Source organism: Balaenoptera physalus (assembly GCF_965194825.1).
Source record: "Balaenoptera physalus genome assembly, chromosome: 10".
Classification (NCBI taxonomy): Eukaryota; Metazoa; Chordata; class Mammalia; order Artiodactyla; family Balaenopteridae; genus Balaenoptera; species Balaenoptera physalus.
Window position 1 is genome coordinate 34,188,742 of NC_138889.1, and position 16,260 is coordinate 34,205,001.

Sequence of the window (16,260 nt, forward strand, 5' to 3'; positions counted from 1 at the left end):
ATTTGTTCCTTAAAGGTAGAGGTGTCACCTTCATCCATACCTCTCTACCTAAAGTGATGTAAAATGGTACTGGTATAAAAATTTGTGTGTAAATTATTTTCTCTTCCTAAATTACCAATTACCATATTACTCTTCCCCAAAGTATGACAGGTTTATACACCATATTTTTGACCTAAATTATCTGCTTCTCTCTACACAGCCAAGCTTCCATTTTGTGATTTGTGATTTTATATCGAATGTCCACTTATTCTTTTTTAACATATTCTGAGCCTATTTATATGAAATAATTGGAGTGACAAAATTGTAGAAATGGAGAGCACATTAGTGGTTACCAGGGGTAAGGGATGGGATTTAGTTTTTAAAGCATACGAAGGAAACTATCATTCAATTTATACTGCTACTGTTTGATCCTTTCATACAATCATGCAACGATTTAATAGTTTTCAATTTATTAACTGATAATATGCAAAGTTTTCCTAGGCCATCACAGACCACCATAATTTGTTCCAACAAATGTCTACTTAAACATGCCTATCATGTTGAGGAATTCATTACCAGATCTTGGCATATTGCACCCGGAGAAGAGATTTTAATATAACACCTAGTAAAATATAATTTAAACCTTAGTTCTGGGATGTAATGCTTTTGCATAATGGGTTGGTAAATGTTGATTAAAATTACAAAAAATGCCTTTAAATTTCGTCATTAAAAAAATCTATTTTACCTAGGTGATGCATTCCGGGGTTTCAGAAAAGAAGATAATCAAAATGCAATGCCTTTTAGCACATCAGATGTTGATAATGATGGATGTCGCCCTGCATGCTCCATCAGTGGTCAGTCTGTGAAGAGCTGCAGCCACCTCAGTAACAATACCGGCTGGTGGTTCAACCAGTGTGGTCTCGCAAATCTGAATGGCATTCATTACTTCCCTGGAAAATTGCTTGCAACTGGAATTCGATGGGGCACATGGACCAAAAACAACTCACCTGTCAAGATTAAATCTGTTTCAATGAAAATTAGAAGAATTTACAATCCATATTTTAAGTAATCTCATTTTAAATTGTAATGAGTGTTCCACAGTTGTTTTTGATAATATATAAACAATTTTACATAGTTTCTCTTTTTACTGAGTGTTTCAAGCATATTAGCCAAAATTTAACCATAGGTGACTTCTAGGTTTTATGAGTCTAAATAGAAATCTTTAATTTTGTAGAGTTTTATAAAGGAAAACATGGCTCAACGTATGCTTTTACTACTAATTATATTAACAATATACAATAAAATTTGTTTTGAGTGTATTGCAACCTATCTACCTGGAGTCTGTTGTCCTTTTAAAGAATTTTCCCTTTTCTTTAAAGCATGTAAACCATAGTGCATTATTAGGAAAATTAAAGAAAGTGTTATACTTATTTCTATATTTATTTGAAATGGCTAAATATATAATCTACAGATAATTTCTATTGAAGACAGTTACAAGGAATAATTTTGTGCAGAGTAATATATAAACTTCACATAGTTTAAAAACCTTACTATTTCCAGGTGATTCCATAATATTTCACAGGTAATAAGAGTTTGCTGCAAAAATAAAGTCCTTCTTGTTTTCCTATTTTATTGTGGTTAATAAGTTTATTCTTATTTGTAATGAACTTACTATACATTTGCATACTGATCAGTTGCATTCTAAAACACATTTATATCCTAACTCTTTTTAAGGCAATAGGAATGGTATGAGCTTTAATTGAAGGAGAAAGAACAATGAATCAGTGGTCTAGAGGTGGCTCTAGGAGCAAGCTTTTTTTAGGAAGTTGGAAGGAGTTGGAGTGGCAAGGCTTCCATGGGAAAACACAGCAAGGAATGTGCTAGTCCACGTTTAGTTAATTAAGAAAATTAAGGTTGAACAGAAAAGTACTTTGTCCAGAGTTAGGGTTATACAATGGGTAGAAGTAGCTGAAAAGTGAGGTGGGAGGAGGTCTGAATTAAAAATACATATGAGGGTACAGAGATCATGGTGAGTTATCTGAGTACAGCAGAGGGCTTAGTTTAATCAGAACATAGAACCTGATCTGAGTTCAGGGATGAGCAAAAATGACATGGTCACCTTTCAAGATTGCTTTCACTTTGATCTCCTCACCAAGCAGTGAATAAACCATGTACAGAATATAGATGGGATACAGTTGCAAATGGTTGAGCATGGTTCCCCATGGCTTCCCATCCATCTCATAAAGGCACAGTTGAGGCTCTGTGTCTTGACAGTGAGGTAAGATGCCTACTAGGTTGCAGGAGCAGAGAACTGTAGGTTCACTGCCTGCAGTGATATGAGTACCAGAAACAAATTTATATACAATTAAGGAAAGAATTTTGCTACTCGGCAAGCTACGTCTAATGAGTGGATTCTGGACCTTGAAATTCTTGGTCCTATACAGGGGAATCTCCTTTATTGTACTGCAAGGTCTAAGGGCTTCAAATTTTTACCCTACCATAAAGGTTATGGAGATAATGGAAATGTTGAGGGTAAAAGCAGAATGGGAATAAATGTTGGGATGTTAAGGGAATGACAGACCCAGACAAAAGCAAGAAATTTTAGTTTCTCTGGGTTTGGGAATAGGAAGATGTATTTGACTTTGAATGGGTAAGAGACAGTGGCCCCCAGGATGCCTTATGAGAAGGTGTGAAAGTATTAAGAGGCCTCAACCCCCACTGCAAAGGAGAAGGTATATTTTGGATAATAATGCTGAGCTTCAGACTTCCAGAAATGAAGTGACCTTAACCTTGGGGGAAGTTATGTTATCAAGACAACGGTTCCTTTTTTGCTCTCTATTATCCCAACACCATGCCTACATCTCTTAGAAGTAGGCATAAAAGATTGGAGTAACATACCCAAGGTCTGCATGAAATCACTGTAGATTCATTCTTTCAGAATCTGAGGACTTCTCTGGATAAATGGTCTCATTTAAAAATACAAATAATTTATTATTTTGTCAATTTAATTATCAGTAAAATTGAAACTGTGTCCAGTTAAAAATCAAAAGAAACTATACAGATCCAAAAGCTTCTCTCTATACCAGCATATATTAGTTATAAATAAAAAGGTTAACATTCATAATAGCTTTGAGAGCTATAGAAGTAGGTTAATAATCTATTTAAAAATAATTATAAAACATTACCAAGAAACATAAATGACTCTAAATAGCAGCACAATCATGTTCTTTGAATAGAGGACTTGGTGCAAATATCCCCAGATGTATGAATGGAGTAGTGGGTTTGAGAGCCAAGAGCAGTTTGGAGTTGCAAGAACAATATGTGAGGAGGACTTAGGTCATGCCAAGGAGATCACTGACACACTGCTTCACTGGCATATATGAAATAGTGTTTATTGGGAAAAAATGTACAGGCTGGCAGGTAGGAGAGCCTACTTATGCTAATGAATAGTGCATTATGGGAGGGCATTTTTGTAACAGTACAATTTCATGGTTGAGAAAGTGGCTTTGTTTGAAAGGGGGAGCTCACTCACGCAGCAGCTGGTACCAGCTTGTTCTTTCCATTGAGCCACTGCAGATCCTCTGAACCTGTTTCTTCATACCAAAGGGAGGGAGACTATTTGGATCCAAATAGTAATCCATAAATTTAACATAAGGACACCATGAATTGTCAATATGGTTTTTTTTACTTGAGAAAATTTGAAGTGCTTCTGGAAGTGTAATGAATGAGAACAGATAATGTTTGAAAAAGAATTGATACTGTAAATATATTAGTTTTTAAAAATTACTATGGGACAACTTACCACAAACTTAGTGACTTTAAATTAAATGACACTCATTTACCAGCTCACCGTTCTGCTCAGGTATTATGATGCTCAAATCAAGATGTCATCCAGGCTGAGCTCTCCTCTGGGTTCAGGAACCTCTTCCAAACTCATTGGTTGTTGGTAGAATTTATTTCCGTGTGGTTGTAGGATTGAGGCCCCAGTTGTCTATCTAGTTGTGAGCTGGGACCACTCTCAGCTCATAGAGGCTGCCTGCGGTTCCTTGCCATGTGGTCCGAGGTGCAGTGTATAGGGTGGATATTTGTTTTCTTCCAGGGCAGCCAGAACAGCTCTCTAACTTCCTACTGTGCAGCCAGCTAGACCAGCCACAGAAAATTCACTGCTTTAAAAAGAGCTCATGTGATTAGGTCAGATGCACCTGAATAATCTTATCTTCAGATTAAGTGCTTTGAGACCTTAATTACGTCTGCAAAATCTTTTTGAAGCCATAAATAAATTAGTGTTTAATTGAATAACTAGGAGAAGGTATATGTAAAAAAGAGCCTGGGAATCTTGGGGCCATCTTAGAACTCTGCCTACTGCAATAAAGTGACAAAATAATTATTATGAGGAAAGCAGAAAGGTCAGTAGAGTACAAATTCTATAATTATTAAAAAATATATAATGTAGTATACAGGAAAAGTAGAGTTTTATATTAGTGGGGGAGGAGACAGATTGAAGAATGGCAAAGAGGGAAAATTACTAACAATTTGAAAATAGAAACGAACATCTAATTGTACAAAAATTGATTACAGATCCATTAAATACATTAAAAAGCCCAAATTATTGGATAAATATTAGGCAAAGGTAACAGTAAATCTTTTATTTCAAAGGCATAAATAGTTTTATTTTTTAATATCTTTATTGGAGTATAATCGCTTTACAATGGTGTGTTAGTTTCTGCTTTATAACAAAGTGAATCAGGTATACATATACATATAGCCCCACATGCCCTCCCTCTTGTGTCTCCCACCCTCCCTATCTCACCACTCTGGGTGGTCACAAAGCACCGAGCTGATCTCCCTGGGCAATGTGGCTGATTCCCACTTGCTATCTATTTTATATTTGGTAGTATATATAAATCTATGTCACCCTCTCACTTCGTCCCAGTTTACCCTTCCCCCTCCCCATGTCCTCAAGTCCATTCTCTACGTCTGCATCTTTATTCCTACCCTGCCCCTAGGTTCTTCAGAAACTTTTTTTTTTTTTTAGATATCATATATACGTGTTAGCATAAGGTATTTGTTTTTCTCTTTATGACTTACCTCGCTCTGTATGACAGACTCTAGGTCCATCCACATCACTACAAATAACTCAATATTGTTTCTTTTTATGGCTGCGTAATATTCCATTGTATATATGTGCCACATATTCTTTATCCATTCATCTGTCGATGGACACTTAGGTTGCTTCCATGTCCTGGCTATTGTAAATAGAGCTGCAATGAAAATTGTGGTACATGACTCCTCTTTTTGAATTATGGTTTTCTCAGCCCAGTAGTGGGACTGCTGGGTCATATCGTAGTTCTATTTTTAGTTTTTTAAGGAACCTCGATACTGTTCTCCATAGTGGCTCTATCAATTTACATTCCCACCAGCAGTGCAGGAGTGTTCCCTTTTCTCCACACCTTCTCCAGCATTTATTGTTTGTAGATTTTTTGATGATGGCGATTCTGACTGATGATACCTCATTGTAGTTTTGATTTGCATTTCTCTAATGATTAGTGGTGTTGCACATCCTTACAAATGTTTGCTGGCAATCTGTATATCTTCTTTGGAGAAATGTCTGTTCAGGTCTTCTGCCCATTTTTGCACTGGGTTCCTTGTTTTTTTGATATTGAGCTGCATGAGTTGCTTGTAAATATTGGAGATTAATCCTTTGTCAGTTGCTTCATTTGCAAATATTTTCTCCCAATCTGAGGGTTGTCTTTTCATCTTGTTTATGGTTTCCTTTGCTGTGAAAAAGCTTTGAAGTTTCATTAGGTCCCATTTGTTTATTTTTGTTTTTGTTTCCATTTCTCTAGGAGGTGGATCAAAAAGGATCTTGCTGTGATTTATGTCATAGAGTGTTCTGCCTAAATTTTCCTCTAAGAGATTTATAGTGTCTAGCCTTACATATAGGTCTTTAATCCATTTTGAATTTACTTTTGTGTATGGTGTTAGGGAGTGTTCTAATTTCATTATTTCACATATAGCTGTCCAGTTTTCCCAGCACCACTTAATGAAGAGGCTGTCTTTTCTGCATTGTATATTCTTGCCTCTTTTATCAAAAATAAGGTGACCATATGTGCGTGGGTTTATCTCTGGGCTTTCTATCCTGTTCCATTGATCTATTTTTCTGTTTTTGTGCCAGTACCATGCCATCTTGATTACTGTAGCTTTGTAGTATAGTCTGAAGTCAGGGAGCCTGATTCCTCCAGCTCCATTTTTCTTTCTCAAGATTGCTTTGGCTACTCGGGGTCTTTTGTGTTTCCATACAAATTGTGAAATGTTTTGTTCTAGTTCTTTGAAAAATGCCATTGGTAGTTTTATAGGGATTGCATTGAATCTGTAGATTGCTTTCGGTAGTATAGTCATTTTCACAATGTTGATTCTTCCAATCCAAGAACATGGCATATCTCTCCATCTGTTTGTATCATTTTTAATTTCTTTCATCAGTGTCTTATAGTTTTCTACATACAGGTCTTTTGTCTCCTTAGGTAGGTTTATTCCTAGGTATTTTATTCTTTTTGTTGCAATGGTAAATGGGAGTGTTTCCTTAATTTTTCTTTCAGATTTTTCATCATTAGTGTACAGGAATGCAAGAGATTTCTGTGCATTAATTTTGTATCCTGCTACTATAACAAACTCATTGATTAGCTCTAGTAGTTTTCTGGTAGCATCTTTAGGGTTCTGTGTGTATAGTATCATGTCATCTGCAAACAATGATAGTTTTACTTTTTCTTTTCTGATTTGGATTCTTTTATTTCTTTTTCTTCTCTGATTTCTGTGGATAAAACTTCCAAAACTATTTTGAATAATAGTGGTGAGAGTGGACAACCTTGTCTTGTTCCTGATCTTACAGGAAATGGTTTCAGTTTTTCACCATTGAGGATGAAGTTGGCTGTGACTTTGTCATATATGGCCTTTATTATGTTGAGATAAGTTCCATCTATGCCTACTTTCTGGTTTTTAAGATAAATGGGTGTTGAATTTTGTCAAAAGCTTTTTCTGCATCTATTGAGATCATCATATGGTTTTTCTCCTTCAATTTGTTAATATGCTATATCACGTTGTTTGATTTGCATATAGTGAAGAATCCTTGCATTCCTGGGATAAACTCCACTTGATCATGGTGCAGGATCCTTTTAATGTGCTGTTGGATTCTGTTTGGTAGTATTTTGTTGAGGATTTTTGCATCTATGTTCATCAGTGATATTAGCCTGTAGTTTTCTTTCTTTGTGACACCTTTGTCTGGTTTTGGTATTAGGGTGATGGTGGCCTTGTAGAATGAGTTGGGAGTGTTCCTCCATCTGCTATATTTTGGAAGAGTTTGAGAAGGATAGGTGTTAGCTCTTCTCCAAATATTTGATAGAATTTGCCTGTGAAGTCATCTGGTCCTGGACTTTTGTTTGTTGGAAGATTTTTAATCACAGTTTCAATTTCAGTGTTTGTGATTGGTCTGTTTTTATTTTCTATTCCTTCCTGGTTCAGTCTCAGAAGGTCATGTTTTTCTAAGAATTTTTCCATTTCTTCCAGGTTGTCTATTTTATTGGCATATAGTTGCTTGTAGTAGTCTCTCATGATCCTTTGTATTTCTGCAGTGTCAGTTGCTGTTTCTCCTTTTTCATTTCTAATTCTATTGATTTGATTCCTCTCCCTTTTTTTCTGGATGAGTCTGGTGAATGGTTTATCAATTTTGTTTATCTTCTCAAAGAACCAACTTTTAGTTTTATTGATCTTTGCTATCATTTCCTTCATTTCTCTTTCCTTTATTTCTGATCTGATCTTTTTGATTTCTTTCCTTCTGCTAACTTTGGGTTTTTTTTTTCTTCTTCTTTCTCTAATTGCTTTAGGTGTAATGTTAGCTTGTTTATTTGAGATGTTTCTTGTTTCTTGAGCTGAGATTGTATTCCTATCAACTTCCCTCTTAGAACTGCTTTTTCTGCATCCCATAGGTTTTGGGTCGTCGTGTTTCATTGTCACTTGTTTCTAGGTATTTTTTGATTTCTTCTTTGATTTCTTTAGTGATCTTTTGGTTATTAAGTAGTGATTGTTTAGCCTCCATGTATTGTATAATTTACAGATTTTTGCTGTATTTAATATCTAGTCTTATAGCGTTGTGGTTGGAAAAGATACTTGATACAATTTCAATTTTCTTAAATTTACCAAGGCTTGATTTGTGACCCAAGATACGATGTGTCCTGGAGAATGTTCCATGTGCACTTGAGAAGAAAGTGTAATCTGCTGTTTTTGGATGGAATATCCTATAAATATCAATTAAATCTATTGGTCTACTGTGTCATTTAAAGCTTATGTTTCCTTATTAACTTTCTGTCTGGATGATCTGTCCATTGGTGTAAGTAGGGTGTTAAAATCCCCCACTATTATTGTGTTACTGTTGATTTCCTCTTTTATAGCTGTTAGCAGTTGCCTTATGTATTGAAATGCTCCTATGTTGGGTGCATATATATTTATAATTGTTATATCTTCTTCTTGGATTGATCCCTTGATCATTATGTAGTGTCCTTCCTTGTCTCTTGTAATATTCTTTATTTTAAATTCTATTTTATCTGATATGAGTATTGCTACTCCAGCTTTCTTTTGATTTCCATTGGCATGGAATATCTTTTTCCATCCCCTCACTTTCAGTCTGTATGTGTCCCTATGTCTGAAGTTGGTCTCTCATAGACAGCATATGTACGGGTCTTGTTTTTATCTATTCAGCCAGTCTATGTCTTTTGTTTGAAGCATTTAATCCATTTACATTTAAGGTAGTTATTGATATGTATATTCCTATTCCCATTTTCTTAATTGTTTTGGGTTTGTGATTGTAAGTCTTTTCCTTCTCTTGTGTTTCCTGCCTAGAGAAGTTCCTTTAGCATTTGTTGTAAAGCTGGTTTGGTGGTGCTGAATTCTCTTAGCTTTTGCTTGTCTGTAAAGGTTTTCATTTCCCTGTCAAATCTGAATGAGATCCGTGCTGGGTAGAGTAATCTTGGTTGTAGGTTTTTCCCTTTCATCACTTTAAATATGTCCTGCCACTCCATTCTCGCTTGCAGAGTTTCTGCTGAAAGATCAGCTGTTTACCTTATGTGGATTCCCTTGTATGTTATTTGTTGTTTTTCCTTTGCTACTTTTAATATTTTTTCTTTGTATTTAATTTTTGATGGTTTGATTAATATGTGTCTTGGCATGCTTCTCCTTGGATTTATCCTGTATTGGACTCTCTGTGCTTCCTGGGCTTGATTAACTATTTCCTTTCCCGTATTAGGGAAGTTTTCAATTATAATCTCTTCAAATATTTTCTCAGTCCCTTTCTTTTTCTCTTCTCCTTCTGGGACCCCTATAATTCGAATGTTGGTGCGTTTAATGTTGTCCCAGAGGTCTCTGAGGCTGTCCTCAATTCTTTTCGTTCTTTTTTCTTTATTCTGCTCTGCAGTAATTATTTCCAGTATTTTATCTTCCAGGTCACTTATCTGTTCTTCTGCCTCAGTTATTGTGCTATTGATTCCTTCTAGAGAATTTTAAATTTAATTTATTGTACTGTTCCTCATTGTGTGTTTGCTCTTTAGTTTTTCTAGGTCCTTGTTAAATGTTTCTTTTATTTTCTCCATTCTTTTTCCAAGATTTTGTATCATCTTTACTATCATTACTCTGATTTTTTCATGTAGACTGCCTATTTCCTCCTCATTTGTTTGGTCTGGTGGGTTTTTACCTTGCTCCTTCAGCTGCTGTGTGTTTCTCTGTCTTCTAATTTTGCTTAACTTACTCTGTTTGGAATCTCCTTTTTGCAGGCTGCAGATTAGTAGTTCCCCTTGTTTTTGTGTCTGCCCCCAGGGAGTAAGTTTGGTTCAGTGGGTTGTGTAGGCTTCCTGTTGGAGGGGACTAGTGTCTGTGTTCTGGTGAATGAGGCTGGATCTTGTCTCTCTGGTGGGCAGGACTGTGTCTGGTGGTGTGTTTTGGGGTGTCCCTGACCTTGTTATGATTTTATGCAGCCTCTCTGTTAATGGTTGGGGTTGTGATTCTATCTTGCTAGTTGTTTGGCATAGGGTGTCCAGCACTGGTGCTCGCCAGTCTTTGAGTGGAGCTGGGTTTTAGCATTCAGTTGGAGATCTCTGTGAGAACTTTTGTCATTTGATATTATGTGGAGCCAGGAGGTTGCTGATGGACCAATGTCCTGAACTCGGCTCTCCCACCTCAGAGGCACAGGCCTGACACCCAGCCAGAGCACCAAGACCCTGTCAGCCACATGGCTCAGAAGAAAAGGGAGAAAAAAAGAGAGAAAGAAAAAATAATTAAAATCGTTATTAAAATAAAAATTATTAAAAATTAAGAAAAGTAAACAAATTTATAAAAAAAGGACAGAGACAACCTTGGGACAAATGGTAAAAGCAAAGCTATGCAGACAAAATCACACAAAGATGCATACACATACACACTCACAAAAAGAGAAAAAGGAAAAAATCTCTCTATGTCTCTACATATAAAAAAAAAGGAAGAGAGCAATCAAATCAGCAAACAAATCTACCAATGATAATAAACGCTAAATATTAAACTAAGGCAAACATAAAACCGGAAAAAATTAGATTTGCAGAAAGCAAACCCCAAGTCTACAGTTGCTCCCAAAGTCCACCGCCTCAATTTTCGGACGATTTGTTGTCTATTCAGGTATTCCAGAGATGCAGGGGACATCAAGTTGATTGTGGAGATTTAATCCGCTGCTCCTGAGTCTGCTGGGAGAAATTTCCCTTTCTCTTCTTTGTTCGCACAGCTCCTGGGGTTCAGCTTTGGATTTGGCCCCGCCTCTGCGTGTTGATTGCCTGAGGGCATCTGCTCCTGCCTAGAAAAAAAGGGTTAAAGGAACAGCTGATTAGGGGGCTCTGGCTCACTCAGGCCGGGGGGAGAGTGGGGTATGGAATGCGGGGCGAGGCTTCAGCGGCAGAGGCTGGTGTGACATTGCAACAGCCTGAGGTGCACCATGTGTTCTCCTGGGGAGGTTGTCCCTGGATCATGGGACCCTGGCAGTGGTGGGCTGCACAGGTTCCCAGGAGGGGAGCTGTGGATAGTGACATGTGCTTGCACACAGGCTTCTTGGTAGCTGCAGCAGCAGCCTTAACGTTTCATGCCCGTCTCTGATGTCTGCGCTGATAGCCACGACTCGCACCTGTCTCTGGAACTTGTTTAGGCGGTGCTCTGAATCCCCTCTCCTCGCACAGCCCGAAACAATGGTCTCTTGCCTCTTAGGCAGTTCCAGAATTTTTCTTGGACTCTCTCCTGGCTAGCTGTGGTGCACTAGCCCCCTTCTGGCCTTGTTCACACAGCCAACCCCAGTCCTCTCCCTGCAATCTGACCAAAGCCCGAGCCTCAGCTCCCAGCCCCCACCCGCCCCGGCGGGTGAGCAGCCAGGCCTATCAGGCTGGTGAGTGCTGGTCAGCACTGATCCTCTGTGAGGGAACCTCTCTGCTTTGCCCTCTGCATCCCTGATGCTGTGCCCTCCTCCATGGCTTCGAAGCTTCCCTCCCGCCCACCACCCAACTCCGCCAGTGAAAGGGCTTCCTAGTGTGTGGAAACTTTTCCTCCTTCACAGCTCCCTCCCAGAGGTGCAGGTCCCATCCCTATTCTTTTGTCTCTGTTTTTTCTTTTTTCTTTTGCCCTACCCAGGTACGTGGGGAGTTTCTTGACTTTTGGGAAGGCTGAGGTATTCTACCAGCGTTCAGTTGGTGTTCTGTAGGAGTTGTTCCACATGTAGATGTATTTCTGATGTATTTTTGGGGAGGAAGGTGATCTCCACATCTTACTCCTCTGCCATCTTGAAGGTCTCTCTATAGGCTTGGCATAAATATTTCATTTGATTACTTGAATATCCATATACCCCCAACACCAGAAGCAAAATTAGAGACAAGTGAAAAACTAGAAAAGGTATTTCAGCAAATGAAAAATTCTATTTCTTATGTATGATGCATTCTAAAATAAAAGAAATCTTTATAGAATAGGCAAATGACATGAACAGCAATTCACAGAATATAAATGGTCAATAAACATGAAATTATGTCATGAATCATCATGAAAATTAAGACCTAATATTGGACCTGTCAGCATTTATGAGGTAACACTACTGAGTGTTTGTACAGAAGTTGGGAAATGGGCTTAACCATATGTTTTGTTTTAGTGTAAATTGACATGAACTTGTTGGAGCACACCTTTGATAATACTCATCTAGAGCTGAGGAAGAGTCAGAAGGATCCAGTTTTTCCCAATTCCATAACATATCCACATACACAGTTATGAATATTCGGTCATAGCTAACATTTAGTATTTACTCACAGATCTGATTTAGTCCTTATAAAAATCCTATGAGTTACTGATGAAGAAATTTAAATCCAGTACATACCTCCCATAACTATACCACTTATGTGTAGGTGAACTGGAATTTGAATGCAGGTCATTTTTTGGGTGGGGGGCTTCTTTTTTTTCTTCCAGTTTTATTGAGATATAATTGACTTACAGCACTGTATAGGTTTAAGGTATACAGCATAATGATTTGACTTACATACATCATGAAATGATTATTACAATAAGATTAGTGGACATTCATCATCTCATATAGGTACAAAATTGAAGAAATAGAAAAAAAATTTATCCTTGTGTTGAGAACTCTTAAGATTTACTCTTAACAACTTTCATATATACGTACAGCAGTGTTAATTATCTTTATCATGTTGTACATTATATCTCTACTACTTATTTGTCTTATAAGTGGTAATTTGTACCTTTTGACTGCCTTCATCCAATTCCCCTCCCTCCAAACTCCTCATCTGATAACCACAAATCTTATCTCTTTTTCTATGAGTTTGTTTGCTTGTTTTTGAAGTATAATTTTTGCTTGTTTTTGAAGTATAATTGATCAACAACACTATGTTAGTTCCTGTTATACAACATAGTGATTCAATATTTCTATACCATGATTGTCTATTTATGGCACCATACAAAGATATTACATGGTTATTGACTATATTCCCCACACTACATTTCTTACCTGTGACTCATTTAGTTTGCAACTGTAAGTTTGTACCTTTTAATCTCCCTCACCTATTTCTTTCCGTCCCCCACCTCCCTCCCCTCTGGCAATCACCTGTTTCTTCTCTCTATCTGTAACTGTGTTTTTGTATTGTTATGTTTGTTCATTTGTTTGTTTTTTAGATTCCACATATAAGTGAAATTACACAGTATATGTCTTTCTCTGTCTGATGTTTCACTTAGCATAATGCCCTCTAGGTCCACTCATGCTGTCCCAAATGGCAAGATTTCATTTTTTTATGGTTGAGTATAAATTTCATTACATATATATCTTTATCCATTCACCTACTGATGGGCACTTAGGTTGCCTCCATACCTTGGCTACTGTAAATAATACTGCAATGAACACTGGGGTGCCTATATCTTTTCCAGTTAGTGTTTTTGTTTTTCACAGATAAATACCCAGAAGTGGCACTGCTAGATCATACGGTAGTTCTATTTTTAATTTTTTGCGAAATCTTCATGCTGTTTTCCATAGTGGCTGCACCAATTTACATTCCCACCAACAGTGCGTGAGGGTTCCCTTTTCTCCACATCCTTGTCAACACTTCTTATTTGTTGTCTTTTTGATAATAGTCATTCTGACAGGTGGGAGGTGATATCTCATTGTGGTTTGATTTGCATTTCCTTGATGATTAGTGATGTTGAGCATCTTTTCATGTGCTTGTTGGCCATCTGTATGTCTTCTTTAGAAAAATGTCTATTCAGATCCTCTGCCCAGTTTTTAATTATGTTGTTTGTGTTTTGATGTTGAGTTGTATGAGTTCTTTGTGTATTTTGGATATTAACTCCTTATCAGACATATCATTTGCAAATATCTTCTCCCATTCATTAGGTGGCCTTTTCATTTTGTTGATAGTTTCCCTTGCTGTGCAACAGCTTTTTCATTTGATGTAGTCCCATTTGTTTATTTTTGCTTTTGTTTCCCTTGCCTGAGGAACAATATCCAAAAAATAATTAACAAGACCAATGTCAAAAAGCTATTTTCTATGTTTTCTTCTAGAAGTCTTATGGTTTCAGGTCTTACATTTAAGTCTTTAAACCATTTTAAATTTATTTTTGTGAATGATGTGAGATAGTAGTCCAGTTTGATTCTTTTGCATGTAGCTGTCCAGTTTTCAACACCATTTATTGAAGAAGCTCTGTTTTTCCCATTGTTTATTTTTGCCTTCTTTGTCATAGATTAATTGCCCATATAAGTGTGGGTTCATTTCTGAGCTTTCTATTCTGTTCTATTGATCTATGTGTCTGATTTTGTGCCAGTACCATACTATTTTGATTACTGTAGTTTTGTAGTATAGTTTGAAATCAGGGAGTATGACACCTACAGCTTTTTCTTTTTTATCAAGATTATTTTGGTTATTTGGGGTCTTTTGTATTTCCATACGTATTTTAGAATTATTTATTCTAGTTCTGTGAAAAATATCATTGGTATTTTGATAGGGATTACATTGAATCTGTAGATTGCTTTGGGTAGTATGGTCATTTTAACAATATTTATTCTTCCAATCAATGAACAAGATATATATTTCCATCCATTTGTGTCTTCTTCAATTCATTTCATCAATGTCTTATAGTTTTCTAAGTACAGGTCTTTTACCTCAGTTAGATTTATTCCTAGGCATTTCTTTCTTTTTGATGTGATTGTAAATGGGATTGTTTTCTTAATTTATCTTTCTGATTGTTAGTGTATAGGAATTCAACAAATTTCTGTATATTAATTTTGTATCCTGCAACTTTAACGAATTCATTGATGAATTCTAATAGTTTTTGTTGGCATCTTTAGGATTTTCTATGTATAGTATGTTATCTACAAACAGTGACAGTTTTACTTCTTCCTTTCCAATTTGGATTCCTTTAATTCTTTTTGTTGTCTGACTGCTGTGGCTAGGACTATACTATGTTGACTAAACTGGTGAGAATAAGCATTCTTGTCTTGTTCCTAATCTTAGAGGAAATGCTTTCAGCTTCACTGCTTTCAGCTGATATGATGTTAGCTGTGGGCTAGTCATATATGACCTTGATTATGTTGAGGTATGTTACTTCTATATCCATTTAGTTGAGAGTTTTTATCATAAATGAGTATTAAATTTAATCAAAAGCTTTTTATAACATTTATTGAGATGGTCATATAATTTTTATTCTTCAATTTATTAATGTGGTGTATCACATTGATTGATATGTGGATATTGAACCATCCTTGCTTCTCTGGGATAAATCCTTCTTCATCATGGTGTATGATTCTTCTAATGTGTTGTTGAATTTGGTTTGCAAATATTTTGTTGAGGATTTTTGCATCCATACTCATCATATTCATCAGTGATATTGGCATGTAATTTTCTTTTTTTGTAATATCTTTGTTGTTGTTTATTTTGTATCAGGGTGATGCTGGCTTGGCAGAATAAATGTGTAAGTGTTTCTTCATCTGTCATTTTTTGGGAATTGTTTGAAAAGGATAGGTGTTAACTTTTTTTTTTGAATTTTTGAATTTTATTTTATTTATTTTTTATACAGCAGGTTCTTATTAGTTATCTACTTTATACATATTAGTTTATATATGTCAATCCCAATCTCCCAATTCATCCCAACCACCCCCCCCACCACTTTCCCCCCTTGGTGTCCATATGTTTGTTCTCTACATCTGTGTCTCTATTTCTGGCCTGCAAACTGGTTCATCTGTACCATATTTCTAGGTTTCATATATATGTGTTAATATACGATATTTGTTTTACTTTTTCTGACTTACTTCACTCTGTCTAGATCAATCCACGTCTCTACAAATGACCCAATTTCGTTCTTTTTTATGGCTGAGTAATATTCCACTGTATATATGTACCACAACTTCTTTATCCATTCATCTGTCAATGGGCATTTAAGTTGCTTCCATGACCTGGCTATTGTAAATAGTGCTGCAATGAATATTGGGGTGCATGACTCTTTTAAAATTATGGTTTTCTCAGGGTATATGATCAGTAGTGGGATTGCTGGGTCATATGGTAATTCTATTTTTAGTTTTTTAAGGAACCTCCATACTGTTCTCCATAATAGCTGTATCAATTTACATTCCCACCAACAGTGCAAGAGGGTTCCCTTTTCTACACACCTTCTTCAGCATTTGTTGTTTGTAGATTTTCTGATGATGCCCATTGTAACTGGTGTGAGGTGATACCTCATTGTAGTTTT

At 36.5% G+C, this 16,260-nt stretch overlaps 1 protein-coding gene across 1 annotated transcript in view; it reads left to right on the plus strand.

Moving 5' to 3' along the window:
- The window catches only part of ANGPTL5 (angiopoietin like 5), a 30,214-nt gene extending 18,896 nt beyond the window's left edge, over positions 1 to 11,318 (plus strand). The window contains exon 9 of the mRNA XM_082410006.1: positions 729 to 11,318. Coding sequence (XP_082266132.1) covers positions 729 to 1,048 — 320 coding nt within the window. The 3' untranslated portion in view covers positions 1,049 to 11,318. The remainder of the gene's footprint in view (positions 1 to 728) is intronic.
- Positions 11,319 to 16,260: the final 4,942 nt, after the last annotated feature.